Raw genomic sequence first — 17799 nt, forward strand, 5'->3', positions numbered from 1 at the left:
CCTGTAATCACCGGGCCCAAAATAGCCGTGCCAGGGAGGCCATCTGCCACCTCGGGCATCCCCGGGGACCCCGCGACACGCCCCACAGCGTGGCTGGGCCATGGGCCCTCTCTGGCGGGCAGGCAAGTTCAGCCATGCTAAGCACACCCAGAAGGTCACCTGAGAGCTCAGAATCAGCTCAGGGGCTGGCCTGTGGCTGAGCAGGCACCTCCGGGGTCAGAGCCGCCCAGACCTCCGGGCCGTGTCCCTCCTCCTGCCAGTTTCCTGGCCTCGCTGTGCGGACACCGCCCTCCCTGTGGGGCTGGCTCACAGGCCACTGCCCTCCCCAAGACTCCCGCCTCCTCAGTGCTCAACTCTACCCCGCCGCTCCCCACAGGACCCTTGCCCCCTCTCCTCTGCCACCCGACCCCCTGCTGGCTGGGTGGTGCCTCCCAAGCAGGAAAGTCACCGTCATAACCCACAGAACTTGTGGAGGGAATCCTAGAGGAAAAAGGGTCTTTGCAGGGGTGAATAAGCTACGGACCTCAAGGTGAGACCTCCTGGATTATCGGGGTGACCCTAAATCCACCGTCACATGTCCTGTGAGAGACACAGAGACACACACTGGGGACAGGCCACGCGAGGACAGGGGCTGTGGCCACACGGGGCGGCGGCAGCCACAGACCCGAAGAGGCTCCACGAGGGGACGCCCACGCCCCCAGATCACTCACACATCCCTTTCTCGCATCACTGGTTCTCACTCTGTAGTGGGTGTCAGAATCTGCTGGGGGTGGGTGTCGCTCATGAAAACGTGATCCCGTCCCGCCTTCAGAGTTTACGATTTTGTGGGTGCAGGTAGGATCTGGGAGGGCAGCTGCCCCGGGACCCCACTTGGAGAACTACTGTTCTGTGGTCTATGTGTCCCACCAGACTATGCTAACTGTTCTCTGCCTGGCCTGTGCGCCAAAGACACCGTCCTGGCCCCACAATGCCTCTCCTTCCTGCATCACTCAGACCCAAGAACGAGCTTCCCCAGGGGACCCCTCCCACACACAAGCGGCTCCTCCTCCCCGCACTGGGGGGTCTGCAGCAGGGCCCCGGCTCCACTGCACCTCACATGGCCAGGGTGGGACTGCTGTTTCTGGGAGAGCTGACAGCTATGAGCACAGGCAGCCTCAAGGCCCTCCGAGACTGCTTGGGGTCTGACCAGGACCAGGGCTCTATAGAGCCACCAGGACACCAGCCATCGGCAGCCCTGGCTCCCCAGGAGCCCACTCCACCTCCTTGTTCTGGATGGTCTGTGTCCCCTGGGATTCCCCAGCTTGTGTGCAGTCCTCACCCCCGGAGGATGGAAACAGGAAGCGAGGCCTCTGGGAGTAAAGGGGGGTGAGACGAGGGATCAGCGAGGGGCCTCGTGTCTCACTTGTTCCGGCAGCACAGCTGGGGGTGCAGACCCACGGGCGCACACGTCCTCTAGCAGGGTGTGCGTTCCTGGGGGCGGCGGCACCGGATACACAATGGTCCAGAGCCCCCGACCGGCCGCCGCCCAGGCTGGTCATCTGCCCGCTCGGGCCCCCAGCGTTGCCCTGGGACAGCCTGGTGTCCCAAGGCGGACATGGACTGGGCCCGGCTGCCCAAGTTTTGACCCTGGCTCTCCACGCACGGTCTGTGTCCCTGAGCCAAGTCCTGCACCCACTGAGCCTCAGTTTACCCATCTGTGACATGGGGGTGATGCAATTACCAGTCTAAGCGCCCCACAGAGCCGCCAGGTGTAGTGAGGTGTGTGTCCTGGTGGCTCACTCATACAAAGGGCCGCGAGTGCTAGCCACCACAGGTCTGGGGGGCCGCGGTCCCTCGGGGGAGGGTCAGTCATATGGAACGTGGTGGGGCCTGCTCGGAAACCCCCCAGGAAGACCTCGGATCCCTGCCCCTGAGAGCCTGTGCACTGAAGGGATGACCCAGCGGCTTTCCTCCCCACCCCACTTGGCGAGTCCCCTCACAGAGGGACCACCCACTGCACAAACCCCCCAGGGACCAGGCGCTTGGGGATGGGCCCTCCCCGCCCTCCACCCCCACTGCAGGTCCCGTCGTGTTTCCACGGGCGGCGGGACCTCTGCACGGAGCGGGGTGCCGAGGGGCGCGCCCTCCGGGGCGTGCAGGCGGGACTCTTGCCACTGGGCGCCTCTGACTCCAACCTGGGCCCCTCAGCCCAGGCCGAGCCCTTCTGGACCTCCCCCCGACCCAGGCGCTGGTTCCCCCGGGCTCGGCAGGCTACTCGTGGTTCCTCCTGGCTGTGGCTCCACCCTGGCGTGACACATCCAGCCTGGCGCCCCCCACGCAGGTCAGGGAGGAAGCAAGTTGGGGGGCTGTGGGCCCAGACAGCCTGAGCGCCGAGTAGGACAGGTGCCCCGGCCGCCCCTGCCCCCGCCGCTCTCCCTCCCCAAGCCCCCTTCCTGTCCTGGGAGCACAGGACAGAGCTTCCATGGGTGGTCCAGGGGCCTCCCCGGGGGTCTATGCAGGGGGGCAGGGCAGCCTTCCCCGGGGCCCCGACCCAGGCGAGCCCACGGGCCTGGCTCGCTGCGGACAGGCGGCCCCCGGGAGGCAGCCCCGCAGGCAGGGGGACCTTCTCCTGGCCCTGATGGAGAAGGACGGAGGTGCAGTGGCTTCCCCGCAGCTGTGATGGGGCAAACGGCCTTGGATAAACACCTCTGCGTGAGGCTCTGAGCTTGTCCAAGCCTCTGTTTGCTCCTCTGAGAGCAGAGCGACCCCTGCTACGGGGGCTCACAAGCATGGAGTCGGGTCACGCCTGCGAGGCACCTGGTGGGGAGCGCAGGCACACGGGCACCCGATGGTGGCCCAGCCCTCGCCTCTCAGCCCAGCAACCTGGGCTTCCGCGTCCACCTGTGACGGGGTGCCTGAGTTAGGTGGAGGTTCTCACTCTGACGGAACAGCCACGAAACAGGACCTTCATGTAGGGCTATGCCCCCTTCTCCGCAACACACGCACACACACGCTCGCACAAGTACGCTCTGACGTCCTGCAAGCAGAGGCCCGCGTTCCGTCCTGTCCCAGAGGCCGGCCACTCCCCCGCGGTACCGCACACCCAGAAGTCCAAAGGGGCCCTGTGCCCGCCCGGCTCGTCCCGCCGCACGTCTTGCCTACCCCTCTATCAGCACGTCCTCACTGAGCCCCTACCACGTGCCGCCGGGCTCTTGGTGAGCAGCCTGGCCGTCCACGCGGGAGTCCTCTCCACCACCACAACCCGCGCTCACCCACGGCGGGTCGACAGCGCCGCCCACACGAGGAACCGGGAGGCGGCGGCACCAGACGTGCCACCCACGTCTGCAAGAGTGCAGCTCCTCCTGTGCAAGCAGGGGCCTCCCTGGTATTGGAGAAGAACGGGAGCACCGAGGCCAGCCCGCCGTGGGCCTTACAGGAGTGAGGGCAGGAGCCAAGCCTTGAGCCAGGCACTCCCTGCCCCCAGAGCCCTGACAGTCGGCTTCTTGATATTCCCAGAGTCAGCCAACCGCTCCTTCAGCACCGCCTCCAGGCTGGCCTCCCTGACTGCTGCTGGGGTGACTTTCAATGATGTAAACTCACGTTGAAGGTCCTTTGATGGCTTCCCAGGCCCAAAGCATAAACTCTGGATCCCTGGCAAGGCCCTCCCCCTGGCCTCTTGCTGATTCCAGACCTTGCTCCTCTCCTGCCCCTCCCACCAGCTCCCCTGCTACACACACGGCCGACCACAGTGGCCCCGTGCACGTGCTCTGCAGCCTCTCCGTCCTCCTGAGCCCCCACACGTGCTGCTCCCTGCGCCTGGGACGCCCTTCCCTGCCCCTTCGCCTGTCGCTAACCCTTCAAGATGCGAAAGGCTCGGCTTTGCCTCCCCGGGGAAGCCTCAGGCGCATGTGAACCAGGCGGGCGGGTGGGTTAAGTGATCTGCACCCGCTCTCCTGAACCCCTGCGACGTGGGCGGGGGGGCCGTGCCCCACGGGCGGATGGGCCGCTGGGCACAGAGGGTCAGTGTGGTGGCGGCCAGGACCGGAGCCAGCTGCCCTGCGGGCCAGAGGACTGCCAGAGGCAACGCGTGTGCGGCCGGCCCGGGGCCTGATCCGACCCCGAGCCCCCGGGCAGCAGGGAGGCTGCCGAGGAAGCTGGCCATGGAGGGTCCTGGCTGCGGGGCCGCCATTGCTCAGAGAGCGCAGGAGCGCCTCTGTGGCCCGAGACCCTCAGGGTCCCCAAGCACGACAAGACAAGAGTCCCAGGGACAAAACGAAGCTCGGAGTGAGTGTGAAGGAGGCAGTGAAGGTCCTCACCCGTGGAAACACCCCCAAGGAACTGTTAGTCGGCCCTTGATGGGCACCAGGAGCAACACAGGCCTCCGTCACTGACCTCTGACCTTGGCCAGCACTGAGCTGGACAGAGGGAAAGGAGGTGGTGGGGCCCGAGGCCCAGCACATGCAGGGATGAGGGGACACGGGAGGGTGAGGGGGTGGGGGCAGCTGGGGAGGGGGGAGAGTACTCACAGGCAGGGAGGCACCACCCACTCCACATGCCTCAGGGCCCCCAGGCCTGGCCCCAATTCTGAGTCCCCCCAACCACCTAGTCTCCAGTCAAATTCAGCTGGCTCACAGGCACGCATTGGGCACCAGCCTGCTCCGGGCCCGCCCTGTGCACCCAGCACCTGCCCTGAGCACCGAGCGGCCGGGCCCTCCCTCACCCCACCATCTCTGCTTCCACCCGGGAACCACGACGGCCCCAGTGGATGGACAGAAACCGCAGGGGTCTGGGCAGGGCCGGACGGGTCCCTGGTGGCCCATGAGGCGTCTGAGCTCAAAGTCTCGCCAAGCCCGGGAGCTGGCGAGGTCAGGGAGACAGCCCCGTCTGGCCACGGTTCTGGGGCGGCAGCTTCCAAGCCCACCCAGGCTCCATGGCGGAATGCCAGACGGCCCAGGATGGCGCCCGGGGCCACCCAGGGAGACCCCGTCCCCTCAGCCTTCCACAGGGGCTGAGCACCTGCACACACATACACACCCCCCAAGGAAACCAAGGCCAGGAGCGCACCATCAGAACCCGGGGTTCAGGCTCAGGCAGAGGCACCCAGCCCGCTCCCCAACTCACAGAGACTGCAGGCCTGGCAGCTCCCACAGCGCCTCCGCGGGGATCCCTCCCAGCCGGTTGTTTTGCAGCATCCTGTGAGGAGGAGAGGGCTTGAAGGACCCCGCCCACAGAGCCCACAGAGCCCAGCCTGAGCCCCGAGCCCCGACTGTCCCCAGGGGTCCACAGGGCCGGGAGGGCGCCTCCCAGGGGCTTCTGGGACGAGGCGCCCGGGAAGACATGGAGGAGACACCCAGGGCAGCAAGGCAGGAAAGCAGGGCAGGGGCCCCTCCAGCATCCCGGCCCAGAAGATGCCGCATCTCCTCCCAGGCCTCAGTCTCCTCTGCAGCTGAGAGCCTGCAGCTTCCCTGGGAACTGGAGGCTGTGCAGGTGCCCAGGCAAATGCCTTTGTGGTGTGCGTGTCTGCAGGGACAACTTGCAGCCCTCAGGTCAGAAAGCCAGCACAAACGACCCCGCAAAAGCAGGCACATCCAGCCAGGCACGTGAGCCACTCAGAGGACCGCCCTCCTGGACCAGCAGGGCCGTGGGCCTGAGAGCAAGAGGGGGAGAAATGGGGACCCCAACCGACCCCGGGCCCCAGAGCCGTGCTCAGAACAGTCAGAAAGCCACTCCAGAGCCCTGCAGCACTGCGCAAGGGGCCTGCTCACCCGACTCTAAGGGGGGCCTGGGTGGCCACTGTCTCTGGGGGGTACTTCCCTGCTGGCCTCTGGCGGGGGCGGGGGGCAGGCGCGGTATGTGGGCAGAGAGGAGGTCAGGGAAGAGCTGGGGGCAGGAAGGTGCCCCCAGGCCTGCACACCCACCCTTTTCACCCAGATGCAGGCGGCACCTCCACTCTGAGGGCACTAGGTAGGTGGGTGCCTTCCTCAACGCCCCCCCCACTCCTGAAGCAGAGGAGGCCTGCAGGCAAAGAGCAGGCACGAAGGCTGTGGGTGACTGAGGGGTCTTAGGGGTGCCGCTGGGGGTCAGGGGCAGGCTACCCTCAGCTCCAGCCGCTGCCTCTCCAGCCACCCAACCTGCGGGGCCAGCACCATGTCAAGGGGGCGGGATTGCAGCTTCGGGAGGCTTTGATTAACTGCTTAAGGCAGGTGAGGAAGAAAGGCGCGTCCACAAGCTGGAGGCTCAGACACAGGACGTGAGTCTCATCTTCTGAAGGCTGAGTAGACAGAACCCTGATCTCCAATCTGGCCACAGGCCTGGGCCTGCCCCGGGCAGGGACCACCACCCAGCAGGCCTCCCAGGCCGTGTCAGGCTTGGGGGTGCCTCCCCGCCCGGCGGCACCAGCACTGGGGGGAGCAGAACAGACAGACAGAGAGAGGAGGCAGGAAGGACTTAGCACCAGAGGGAGGCCAAGAGGAGGCAGGTAGGGCCGGGATGGGACGCCCACAGGCGGAGCAGGAGCGAGGTGGGGAGGGTCCAGGGCCCCAGGGCCCGGAGACAGGAGGGGGTGAGGGACAACACCGAGCGAGGAGGGCGCCTGGAGGTGGTGGGGCTGCCGACCGGCTGGGAGCAGGAATCTCCCGGGCAGGGCGGACAGGGCCACCCACCCACAGACAACCTGGAGCAAAGAGACACCTTTCTAGATGGGTGCAGCCCAGGACAGACACAGGACCGGGCTGCGCGGGCGCAGGAGGGCCGAGAGGAGCTACTCCACGTTCAAGGTCAGGAGGGGCGGCCGTGAGGAGATACCCCTCTTCCAAGGTAAGAGAAACCCAAGTAAGACGGTAGGTGTCGTGAGAGGGCATCAGAGGGAAGACACACTGAAACCATAATCACAGAAAACTAGCCAATCCGATCACATGGACCACAGCCTTGTCTAACTCAATGAAACTCAGCCATGCCGTGTGGGGCCACCCAAGACGGGCGGGTCATGGTGGAGAGGTCTGAGAGAATGGTCCACTGGAGAAGGGAATGGCAAACCACTTCAGTATTCTTGCCTTGAGAACCCCATGAACAGTATGAAAAGGCAAAATGATAGGATACTGAAAGGGGAACTCCCTAGGTCAGTAGGTGCCCAATATGCTACTGGAGATCAGTGGAGAAATAACTCCAGAAAGAATGCAGGGATGGAGCCAAAGCAAAACCAATACCCAGTTGTGGATGTGACTGGCGATAGAAGCAAGGTCCGATGCTGTAAAGAGCAATATTGCATAGGAACCTGGAATGTCAGGTCCATGAATCAAGGTAAACTGGAAGTGATCAAACAAGAGATGGCAAGAGTGAACGTCGACACTCTAGGAATCAATGAACTGAAATGGACAGGAATGGGTGAATTTAACTCAGATGACCATTATATCTACTACTGTGGGCAGGAACCCCTCAGAAGAAATGGAGCGGCCATCATGGTCAACAAAAGAGTCCGAACTGCAGTACTTGGATGCAATCTCAAAAACAACAGAATGATCTCTGTTCGTTTCCAAGACAAACCATTCAATATTACAGTAATCCAAGTCTATGCCCCAACCATTAACACTGAAGAAGCTGAAGTTGAACAGTTCTATGAAGACCTACAAGACCTTTTAGAACTAACACCCAAAAAAGATGTCCTTTTCATTATAGGGGACTGGAATGCAAAAGTAGGAAGTCAAGAAACACCTGGGGTAACAGGCAAATTTGGCCTTGCAATATGGAATGAAGCAGGGCAAAGACTAATAGAGTTTTGCCAAGAAAATGCACTGGTCATAGCAAATACCCTCTTCCAACAACACAAGAGAAGACTCTACACGTGGACATCACCAGATGGCCAACACCGAAATCAGATTGATTATATTCTTTGCAGCCAAAGATGGAGCAGCTCGATACAGTCAGCAAAAACAAGACCAGGAGCTGACTGTGGCTCAGATCATGAACTCCTTATTGCCAAATTCAGACTTAAATTGAACAAAGTAGGGAAAACCACTAGACCATTCAGGTATGACCTAAATCAAATCCCTTATGATTATACAGTGGAAATGAGAAATAGACGTAAGGGACTAGATCTGATAGATAGAGTGCCTGATGAACTATGGACGGAGGTTCGTGACACTGTACAGGAGACAGGGATCAAGAGCATCCCCATGGAAAAGAAATGCAAAAAAGCAAAATGGCTGTCTGGGGAGGCCTTACAAATAGCTGTGAAAAGAAGACAAGAGAAAAGCAAAGGAGAAAAGGAAAGATATCAGCATCTGAATGCAGAGTTCCAAAGAATAGCATGAAGAGATAAGAAAGCCTTCCTCAGCGATCAATGCAAAGAAATAGAGGAAAACAACAGAATGGGAAAGACTAGAGATCTCTTCAAGAAAATTAGAGATACCAAGGGAACATTTCATACAAAGATGGGCTAGATAAAGGACAGAAACGGTATGGACCGAACAGAAGCAGAAGATATTAAGAAGACGTGGCAAGAATACACAGAAGAACTGTACAAAAAAGATCTTCATGATCCAGATAATCACGATGGTGTGATCACTGACCTAGAGCCAGACACCCTGGAATGTGAAGTCAAGCGGGCCTTAGAAAGCATCACTATGAACAAAGCTAGTGGAAGTGATGGAATTCCAGTTGCGCTATTTCAAATCCTGAAAAATGAGGCTGTGAAAGTGCTGCACTCAATATGCCAGCAAATTTGGAAAACTCAGCAGTAGCCACAGGGCTGGAAAAGGTCAGTTTTCATTCCAATCCCAAAGAAAGGCAATCCCAAAGAATGCTCAAACTACCACACAACTGCACTCATCTCACACGCTAGTAAAGTAATGCTCAAAATTCTCCAAGCCAGGCTTCAGCAATACGTGAACCGTGAACTTCCTGATGTTCAAGCTGGTTTTAGAAAAGGCAGAGGAATCAGAGATCAAATTGCCAACATCCACTGGATCATGGAAAAAGCAAGAGTTCCAGAAAAACATCTATTTCTGCTTTATTCACTATGCCAAAGCCTTTGACTGTGTGGATCACAATAAACTGTGGAAAATTCTGAAAGAGATGGGAATACCAGACCACCTGACCTGCCTCTTGAGAAACCTATATTCAGGTCAGGAAGCAACAGTTAGAACTGGACATGGAACAACAGACTGGTTCCAAATAGGAAAAGGAGTACGTCAAGGCTGTATATTGTCACCCTGCTTATTTAACTTCTATGCAGAGTACATCATGAGAAACGCTGGGCTGGAAGAAGCACAAGCTGGAATCAAGATTGCCGGGAGAAATATCAATAACCTCAGATATGCAGATGACACCACCCTCATGGCAGAAAGTGATGGTGATGGCAGATGGCCTCTGGATGAAAGTGAAAGAGGAGAGTGAAAAACTTGGCTTAAAGCTCAACATTCAGAAAACTAAGATCATGGTATCTGGTCCCATCACTTCATGAGAAATAGATGGGGAAACAGTGTCAGACTATTTTTCTGGGCTCCAAAATCACTGCAGATGGTGACTGCAGCCATGAAAGTAAAAGACACTTACTCCTTAGAAGGAACGTTATGACCAACCTAGATAGCATATTAAAAAGCAGAGACATTACTTTGCCAACAAAGGTCCATCTAGTCAAGGCTATGGTTTTTCCAGTGGTCACGTATGGATGTGAGAGTTGGACTGTGAAGAAGGCTGAGTGCCAAAGAATTGATGCTTTTGAACTGTGGTGTTGGAGAAGACTCTTGAGAGTCCCTTGGACTGCAAGGAGATCCAACCAGTCCATTCTAAAGGAGATAAGTCCTGGGTGTTCATTGGAAAGACTGATGCTAAAGCTGAAGCTCCAGTACTTTGGCCATCTCATGCAAAGAGCTGACCCATTGGAAAAGACCCTGATGCTGGGAGGGATTGGGGGCAGGAGGAGAAGGGGACGACAGAGGATGAGATGGCTGGATGCCATCACCGACTCGATGGGCATGAGTTTGAGTGAACTCCGGGAGTTGGTGATGGACAGGGAGGCCTGGCGTGCTGTGATTCATGGGGTCACAAAGAGTCGGACACGACTGAGCGACTGAACTGAACTGACACCTTGGTGATCCCCTTGTACAAAGAAGCCCTGCAGGTCAGGGCGGGGCTGTGGGGGCAGCAGGGCAGGGGGCGGCTCACCGCTGCAGGGGGGCTTCAGGCGCTCCAGGGTCGGCCCCCAGGATCCGCTTTGCCCCCAGCCCGGGGTCAGGCCCTCCGAGGACCCTCCCCAGCCTGCCCTCGGACCCCCTGAGTCCCATTCGTACTTCCTTTCACCCACACTCTTCGCAGGGACGGGGCGGGGACTAGGGTTGGGGAGAGGCTGCCTTCACGTCCCCTCCCCACGGGGGCTGTGGGGTCAACGGAAGAGCAATGCAGGGTTCTCTTCCAACCTCAGGTTCTTTCCGCTTCAAGGACACAGATGCCTGGGAACTGGAGGCGGGGGATTCCGCGCTGCGGCCAGGGTTCAGAGGGAAGGGCAGTTAAGAATCCAGTGTGGAGTCTTCTCTGCAGAAACAGTCCAGCTCCTCCTGGCCTGAGAGGCCTGACCTGCCTGGACCCTCGGCCGCGTTCTTGGCACATCACACTTCCTGACACTGTGGTGCAAGCATCCGGCCGTTAAGCATTTGTTAGCAAACCACCAACTTTCTTACGGACAAGGCAAAAGCAAAGACCTGGAAATAATTAAAGGGAAACGTGAAGAGAAGGAAATAAGCAAGCCAGTGGCAAAGCAAGACACAGGCTACCAAGCCTCCTTTCGCCCAGAGTCCTCAAAGCTGAGTCTCCATGTAACGTGCGGCCTAGACTCACAGGATTTTCAGGCTGCTGAGGCCGGAGAACGCTTGTCCCGGGATGTGCGCGAGGCGGTTCCCGGAGAGGCGCCTGCAAACCAGAGAGAAGGGCGGGTGATGCTTGCGGGCGGCCGGGCAGGGTAGTGGCCCCACAGCAGAGTCCCGGGACATGGGTAGGGAGGGTGGTGGAGACTGCCCTGCTGACCTCACAAGGACCCCCACTTGCAGAGGAGGAAACCGAGGCTCAGTTCAGAGAGTGTGCGGCACCTCCCAGACCCGATTATCTTCTGGGCCGCATCCACCCACAGCCTGCCCTGTGCTGTCCTGTCGGCAGCGGAGCTAGGTGTGTGGGTCTCCCTGAGCTCCAAACTGCACAGCCAACCCCACTAATCTGGAGCAGAAGCGGGGTGTAGGAACGAATCTACCACCGCGGTCTAGTCAAGAACGTCCACACTGGTCACAGGTGACCATCAACCCTAAAAGGAACAGATGAGGCACAGGGCGCCTGACACGCGTCCCCATCGGAGTCTGCAAGGTGCATGGGGGCCTCAAAGTCCCCACGGGCATCACCAGGACTCAGCTCTCAGAGGCCTGCTGACATGGGAGCTGGGCTAACACAGCTCAGAAGCTGTCTTTTTTAATCTCTCTACTGAGCGTCTCTAGTTGACATTTGTTGTTTTTCCTTTCATTTTGCTTTTTTACTTCATCTTATTTCACTTTATTTCATCTTATTTTATTTCACTTTATTTCCTTTCATTTCACTTTATTTCATTTCCCTTTTTCATTTCGTTTTCTATTTCAGTTTATTTCATTTTATTTCACTTTATTTGGCTCCTTTTCATTTTTGTCACAGAAAGTGGAATCTTCATTTTGCGGCTTGCAGGCTTCTCTCAAAACTTCCTGTTTCAAAAAAAGTGCTGTGATCTTTGGGGTCTCCACGCTTGGGTTCCGTAGGAGGGCATTTCTGCCTCCAAAATGGGCCAGCAAGCCCCTCAGGGAGTGGAGGACAGAGGACCAGCCCCGGGCTCAGGCTGTGCGCGTCACCAGCCCGACTCCGTGGCTGCTGTCCTGCGTTCCTTCTCACCAGGCAGGCCCCCTCCGTGGCCTCGATGTCCCTTCCCCTGAGAACGGGCCACGGTTCCTCCAAGAGGCCTCTCCCCACTCCGGGCCAACGCACGTCCTGACGCCGAGAGCCAGCGTCCGTAGGCATTGCTCGTGCACTCGGGCGGGGCAGGGTGCCCTCGGGGCCCTGCCCAGGGCCCGGTAGGGAGGGCTGTGCCAGGGGAGAGGGCTCGGGGTGCAGGTGGAGTGCTGAGTGTTTGGAACCAGGAGCCTGATCTGAGAGTTTAAGCGAAACCAGCAGAACCCCAAGACTGATGGTGCCCAGCATGAACCAGCAGGCTGGGGTCCTGGGGATCAGGCGAGAAGGAGGGCAGGGTGGCAAGAGGGCGGCTGGCTGCCCCAAGGAGACAGAAGGCGCTCGGGCCAAGGCGCTGACTCACTCAGCACGGCACTAGCGCGTCAGACCAGCATGCAGGCTTCCAGGCTGTGGGAAGGGACCAACCCGAGAGGGCTTCCTGGAGGAAGTGGGCCTTGTGTTGGCCCTGATAAGAATAGAGAGACAGTGGACCTGCTGGGCTGGAGGGGAAACTGGCTCCCATGGAGCACAGCTGGCTGGTGGGCTTGGGCCAAGTGAGGGAGGGTCCTTGAAGCGGCTTTTCTGGGTTGTGGGGAACCAGAGAAAGCTCGTGAGCTGGTGAGAGCCACCCACAACGGACAGAGTGTATCAGAGAGGGAGGAGCGGTTTGTCCTTACGCGCTGGGGCAGCCCCCAGTGAAGGGGTCAAGCGGGCACTCACTGCAGAGGAAGGACCACCAGGACAGGGAGTGGCCAGCAGCCAGACCCAGGGGACAAGGGCAGGTCAAGGACGGCCCCAAGGAAAGGGGCTTCCCTGGTAAGAATCTGCCTGCCATCTGGGAGACCTGGGTTCGATCCCTGGGTTGGGAAGATCCCCTGCAGAAGGGAAAGGCTACCCACTCCAGTATCCTGGCCTAGAGAATTCCATGGACTGTATAGTCCATAGAGTCGCAAAAAGAGTCGGACACAACTCAGCGACTCTCACTTTCAAGGAAAGGAGAAATGTTGACAGCAAGCTGGTCAGCTTCAGGGAGGTGGAGGCTCACGTCCGAGTTCCTATGTCCACGCTGCCCCCACTCAGCCCCACGCCTCGGCAGGTGGCGCTGACACTCTCTCAGAATGGCTCCTTCTGCCAGACTCCCGCTCCCCTGGGAAGCCCAGTGCCCTGGTGTCAGAGGTCACAGTACCCCCTCCAGCCCTTCCCACCAGCCCCTCCCACCCCCCACCAAGGCCTCTACTCACAGCTCCTCCAGGAAGCGCAGGTGGTGGAAGACGCCAGGCCAGAGCTCCGTGAGGCTGTTCATGCTCAGGTCTCTGCGAGACAGAAGCAGGCACATGAGCAGACCGTGTCCCCCGGGCCCCACGTGGTGCTCCCCGAGGCTCCCTCCTCCCAGGGGGATGGGCCATGATGAGGGCCGAGGAGGAAGCTGACCCCTCATCAGGGACAAGCCAGAGAAAAGTTCACAGACATTAGAGCAGGACAGGGCTACTCAACACGCAGGACCCCGTGGACGTTTTATCCGAGACCCCACGGGCTCCTGGGACCATCCCCAGACTGGCCAGCGGGATTCTACGGCCCTCTAGGCCTGCAGTGTCTCCCTCCTGCTGTCCCCCCACCGCACCCCCAGGCTCCTTCTCCTCTTCTCCATCCAGAGGGCGCGGGATCCTGCCAAGGCCACCTAGACTAGCTGCCTTCCCACATTATGAGACCCTGAGGGCGGCCTCCGCGCCACACCTCCAAGGCACCCTGCACACAGATGATCTCGGCAGGAACAGCCAGCATCTGCCGGAGGTCCACTGTGTCCAGTGTCGGCGGCCCTTTACCCAAACAGTCCCACTGAATTCTCCCAATGACCCCAACGTGGGTACCGATGCTGCTTCACTTTACACTTGAGAAAGCAGAGGGAAGACCGAAGTCAACTCTCTCCTTCATTTACCCACCTGACTGAGGGCTCTTAACTACTCTCTGTCACCTCATCCATAATAATGGGGGAACGCCCCCAGACTCCTAGGGTCCTTGTACGGATTAAGTGAGCCAGTGCCTACAGGCTGCCTGCCAGAGCGTGCACAGCATTTCCTCCGCCTCCTGTACCTCAGTGACCAGTGGGCAAGAGCCCCACAGTCTGCGGGCCGGCCCGGCCCCAGGGTTTTCCTCCCAGCCCTCGCCGGGGACTGCATGTGTGCGTGTCACTCTCGGGATCCGCGGCATCTCAAACCCCTAACAGCGGCCACTGGCCTCTGTCAGCTCCCTCCTCCCAGGGATGCACTTGCACCGCAAACCCCAGGGTCTGCATTTCCTGTAAGAAATGCCCGTGCTGAGGTGTGTGCTGGACACGGGGTGTGGGGCAGGGGCTGGGGGAGTCGGGGCCCAGCTCCCGCCGATGAAAAGGCTGTTGAGGCGCCAGCGTTTCATCCCTGGTAAGGCGGGACACATCCTCTGAGGAAGGCGGGCGCCCCGTGCGGGCAGAGGTGAGGGGCCGGCGGCGCCCCGACCCGCCGTCCAAGACGGGGCCGGCGGCCACAGAGCCGCGGGGCGCGCAGGGCAGCGACGGGAGCGGCAAGCGCGGCCCGGGGCCAGGCGCGGAGCCTCCTGCGGGTCCCGGGCCGGCGCACCGTCAGCCCGGCGGGAAGAGTCGAGGAGCCGCGGAGCCGGTACCCCGGAACGCGCGCCCGAGCGCCTCCGGACGTGCCTCCACAAGGGCTGGCGGGGTGTGTGACTCAGGCCTCGTCACTCAGCCGTCGCCCCGGGGGCCGCAGCTCCGCGGCTCTGATGTGGCTCCAGGCCCCCCACCCGCCCCGGGCCCGTCCTGAGAGCGGCCTCATTGTTCTCCCCGGGAGGAGCGGCCCGCCCCGCGCCCGCCCGCATCCTGCCGGGACAGCGCCCAGACCAGCTGCAGGGCTGGGGGGGCCGGTGCCAAGGAGGGGGCGGGGGAAGCGCGGGCCGCAGAGCGCTGTGGGGGCGTGTGAGCCGCCGGGCACGCGCGGTCCGAGGAGCTCCGGGCGCGTGTCTGTGCACGTGCGCGGCACTCCAAGTCCGCGCTCTCCAAGTACCCGCCTTACCACGACGTAAACCCTCTGGGGGACGCTCAGCCGAGTCGCCCCCCGCCCCCCCGGCCCGGGTTGAACCCTTCTTGGCTGTGACCCTGGGCGAGCCAAGGGGCTCCGACCCACCGGGGAAGCGCAGGCTGCTTCGTGGGGCTCGGGGCCCAGGTCGTGGGCAGACTGGACACCAACGCCGGCCGCAAACGCCACTGCAGTGCCGCCGCCCCACGAGAGCTAGCAGCGCACACGCAGGCAGAACACACACCCGCATGCACCACGCACGCACGCACCACGCACACGCACGCACGCACGGCTCCCAGGATGTGCTTTACTCAGCACCTGTTTGGTCGAAGCCTGCACTCTCTGGCTGCGCAGCACCGCCTTCCCGCACGCTGGGCCTTGCCCACTGCTTCTCTCAGCTCGAAAGCAGGGCGAGGCTGGGTGTCACCCGCCATGCGGCCTTTCCCAGCAGCCCTCGGGGCGCTCTGTGCCCCTGGCTGTACTCGCCAGGGGCGGGGCCGGGAGAGGGTCGACGGGCGAGCCTGGCAGCCTGCACACCGGAGCGTTCTCAGCGCTCGACCCTGGGTGCCCCGGACCACCAGGGAAGCCGGGAGAGGCAGCTGTGACGACCAGAAGGATCCAGGGACTCAGGGCAGAGAGCAGGAGGACGCGAAACTAGGCCGCGTGGGGGCAGTAGGAGGCCCGCCGCCGAGGTCATCGGCCGACACCCAAGGGCCCTGCGGGACTTGTTCAGTGTGCGTTTTTCCTGTGAGCAGACGACAAAGCCCCTGGTCCTGCGAGGTGGGCCTGGGAGGACTGTCCCCACCGGGGGTAGAGGCCTGGACGCAGGGCCCATCTCTGCAGCCAAGTGGCCGGAGTGAACAGGAAACAGTCCCTCTCCCCCCCGCCCCACCCCGCCGTGCCCCCAGGCTATCTCCTCTGAGAGGCCCTCCCGCCAGAGCTGAGCAGCGTCCTGCGTCCTGCACTTTTGTTCAGGCTCCCGCAGGGGCGTTAGCTGGGCTCTTGCCCTGTTCCTGGCACTGCCCTACCCCACCAGCAGCCAGCTGCACTGACCAGCCTGCGGGCCTGCTTGTGCTGGCTGACTTCCGGCAGCCTCCCTCTTCCCATATGTGAGATGGGGATGTACTTGCTGGAGCTGAGTGAGAAGCACAGGAGTCAATAAACAAACCAGTTAGTAAACACAGGGTCGGCTCAGCAGGCCTTCATAACATTCTCACCCTGAGGAATTATGATGCTCAGGGCTCAGTACCCCTGTGACCCCGGCTCCTGCTCAGGGAGGACTTACTCTCAGGCCTGGGGCATCTGGCACACAGGGGCTGCAGCACCCCCAGTGAAGGACCCCAGCCAGCCTGGCCCCACTGCCTTCCTGGAGGCTCCGAACCAGCCGACACAGAGTTGTCTCAGAGTTCTGCACATCTCCCAACAAGGGCATGACTCCAGCCAGGGAAAGAGCACCAGCTGTCACACGCACCACAGCACAACCTCAGGCTCTCGGGCTTTGCACAAACTCCTGTGTGAGAACAATGCTGTATTTTTAAACAAAGGGGCTATTGCTTGATTCTGCCCAGTCTTGACTCCTTTGTTTGTAACACAGCCCCTTAGCTAGGGTTCGAGGAGGAAATGGGCGGCCGGGGGTGGGGAAGACAGATGCTGATGGGGAGCGCTGGCATCTGACCTGGAGGTCAAAGGGGGGTCCCCGTGGTTTCCAAGCCAAGACAAGGCTTGTGCATGTCATATGGAACCGGGGAGAGACAGGAAACCCAGAGGGTCATCAGGTGACCCAGTTAATTCAGGCGGGCAGGAGGGATAAAGCCAGGGAAGGGGACATTCCTAAAAGTCAGGTGAGAGGGGATAAAGTAGATTTTAGCCCTGGATTCTAAACCCACAGGAGTCAGGGAATGGTGCTCACTTTGTCTCCTCCAAGTGACAGCAGAGGAAGGAGACAGAGCCAGGAGAGGCTAGAGAGATGCCTCCTGCTCAAGGATGCTGCATTCAGAAATCGAGGTTTGGCACCGATTTCAGGCCACACCCTCATTCCCACCTCTTTTTGGAAAAGGGAAAGTGCCGGCTGGACCAGCAGGAAAGGGTGCGGGTGCCTGAGTGAGGGGAGGAGGGTGGCCTCAGAGGTGGAGAGGGTCCCAGGCTGATCTGACCCTCAGCCCTGCGGGAACCCCTAGGTGGGGGAGCCAGGCTGTCCCAGGCTCAGGGGACATGGCTGCTTTGCTGGGCAAAGTGATCAAGCTGGGGGGTCCCAAGGCCTCTGCCCAGTCAGAGGTGCTTCCCTGCCCCAATGGTCAGTGCTGACCCCCTGGGCCTCCCTCCACTGAGCCTGGAACAGGCTCTGCAGAGAACGGTCAGGACAGGCCACCTGGGTGTCTGCTTCCCTGTGCGGGCCACCCACACACAGAAGCCAGCAGGACACCACTGGCCCACTCAGGGCAGCCTCACGCAGCCCAGCGGGGCGACAGGCCTCCCCCCGCCCCGAGATGGTTCAGCCCTCCACCCCCTGCACTGACTGTTCACACTTCAGGTCATTAAATCAGAGTGAAAATTCAGTGCCTCGTCTACACTGGCCACACGTGGCTAGCAGTTGCCACACCGGACGGAGCAGACACGGGGCGTGTCCTTGGTGTCCTGTCGGAGGTCCTGGGATGGCCCTGCCGTCGGCCCATTCCCCCCCTCATCTCCGCTCTCTGCCGGCTGCGTGACTGGGCGAGAGACCTCAGCTCTCTCTGTGCCATCTCCTCCCTAGGAAAGCGCTTTACCAGCGCTGGGCACCCTGAAAGCAACGCCGCGCCTATGCAGC

General features: G+C 60.6%; 1 protein-coding gene across 4 annotated transcripts in view; it reads right to left on the bottom strand.

Moving 5' to 3' along the window:
* The window catches only part of LGR6 (leucine rich repeat containing G protein-coupled receptor 6), an 86151-nt gene that overhangs the window by 55239 nt on the left and 13113 nt on the right, over window positions 1-17799 (bottom strand). For 3 of the 4 annotated variants that reach the window (XM_024976932.2, XM_024976933.2, XM_010813594.4), the window contains exons 2-4: window positions 13173-13244; window positions 10813-10884; window positions 5101-5172 (exon numbers count right to left, since the gene is read on the bottom strand). In XM_024976932.2, the coding sequence (XP_024832700.1) occupies window positions 5101-5172; window positions 10813-10884; window positions 13173-13244 (216 nt within the window). Of the gene's footprint in view, window positions 1-5100; window positions 5173-10394; window positions 10646-10812; window positions 10885-13172; window positions 13245-17799 lie in introns of those variants that run through there. The other variant, XM_010813598.4, reaches the window with a different exon arrangement.

This window comes from Bos taurus, chromosome 16 (genome assembly GCF_002263795.3).
Source record: "Bos taurus isolate L1 Dominette 01449 registration number 42190680 breed Hereford chromosome 16, ARS-UCD2.0, whole genome shotgun sequence".
NCBI classification, from domain to species: Eukaryota; Metazoa; Chordata; class Mammalia; order Artiodactyla; family Bovidae; genus Bos; species Bos taurus.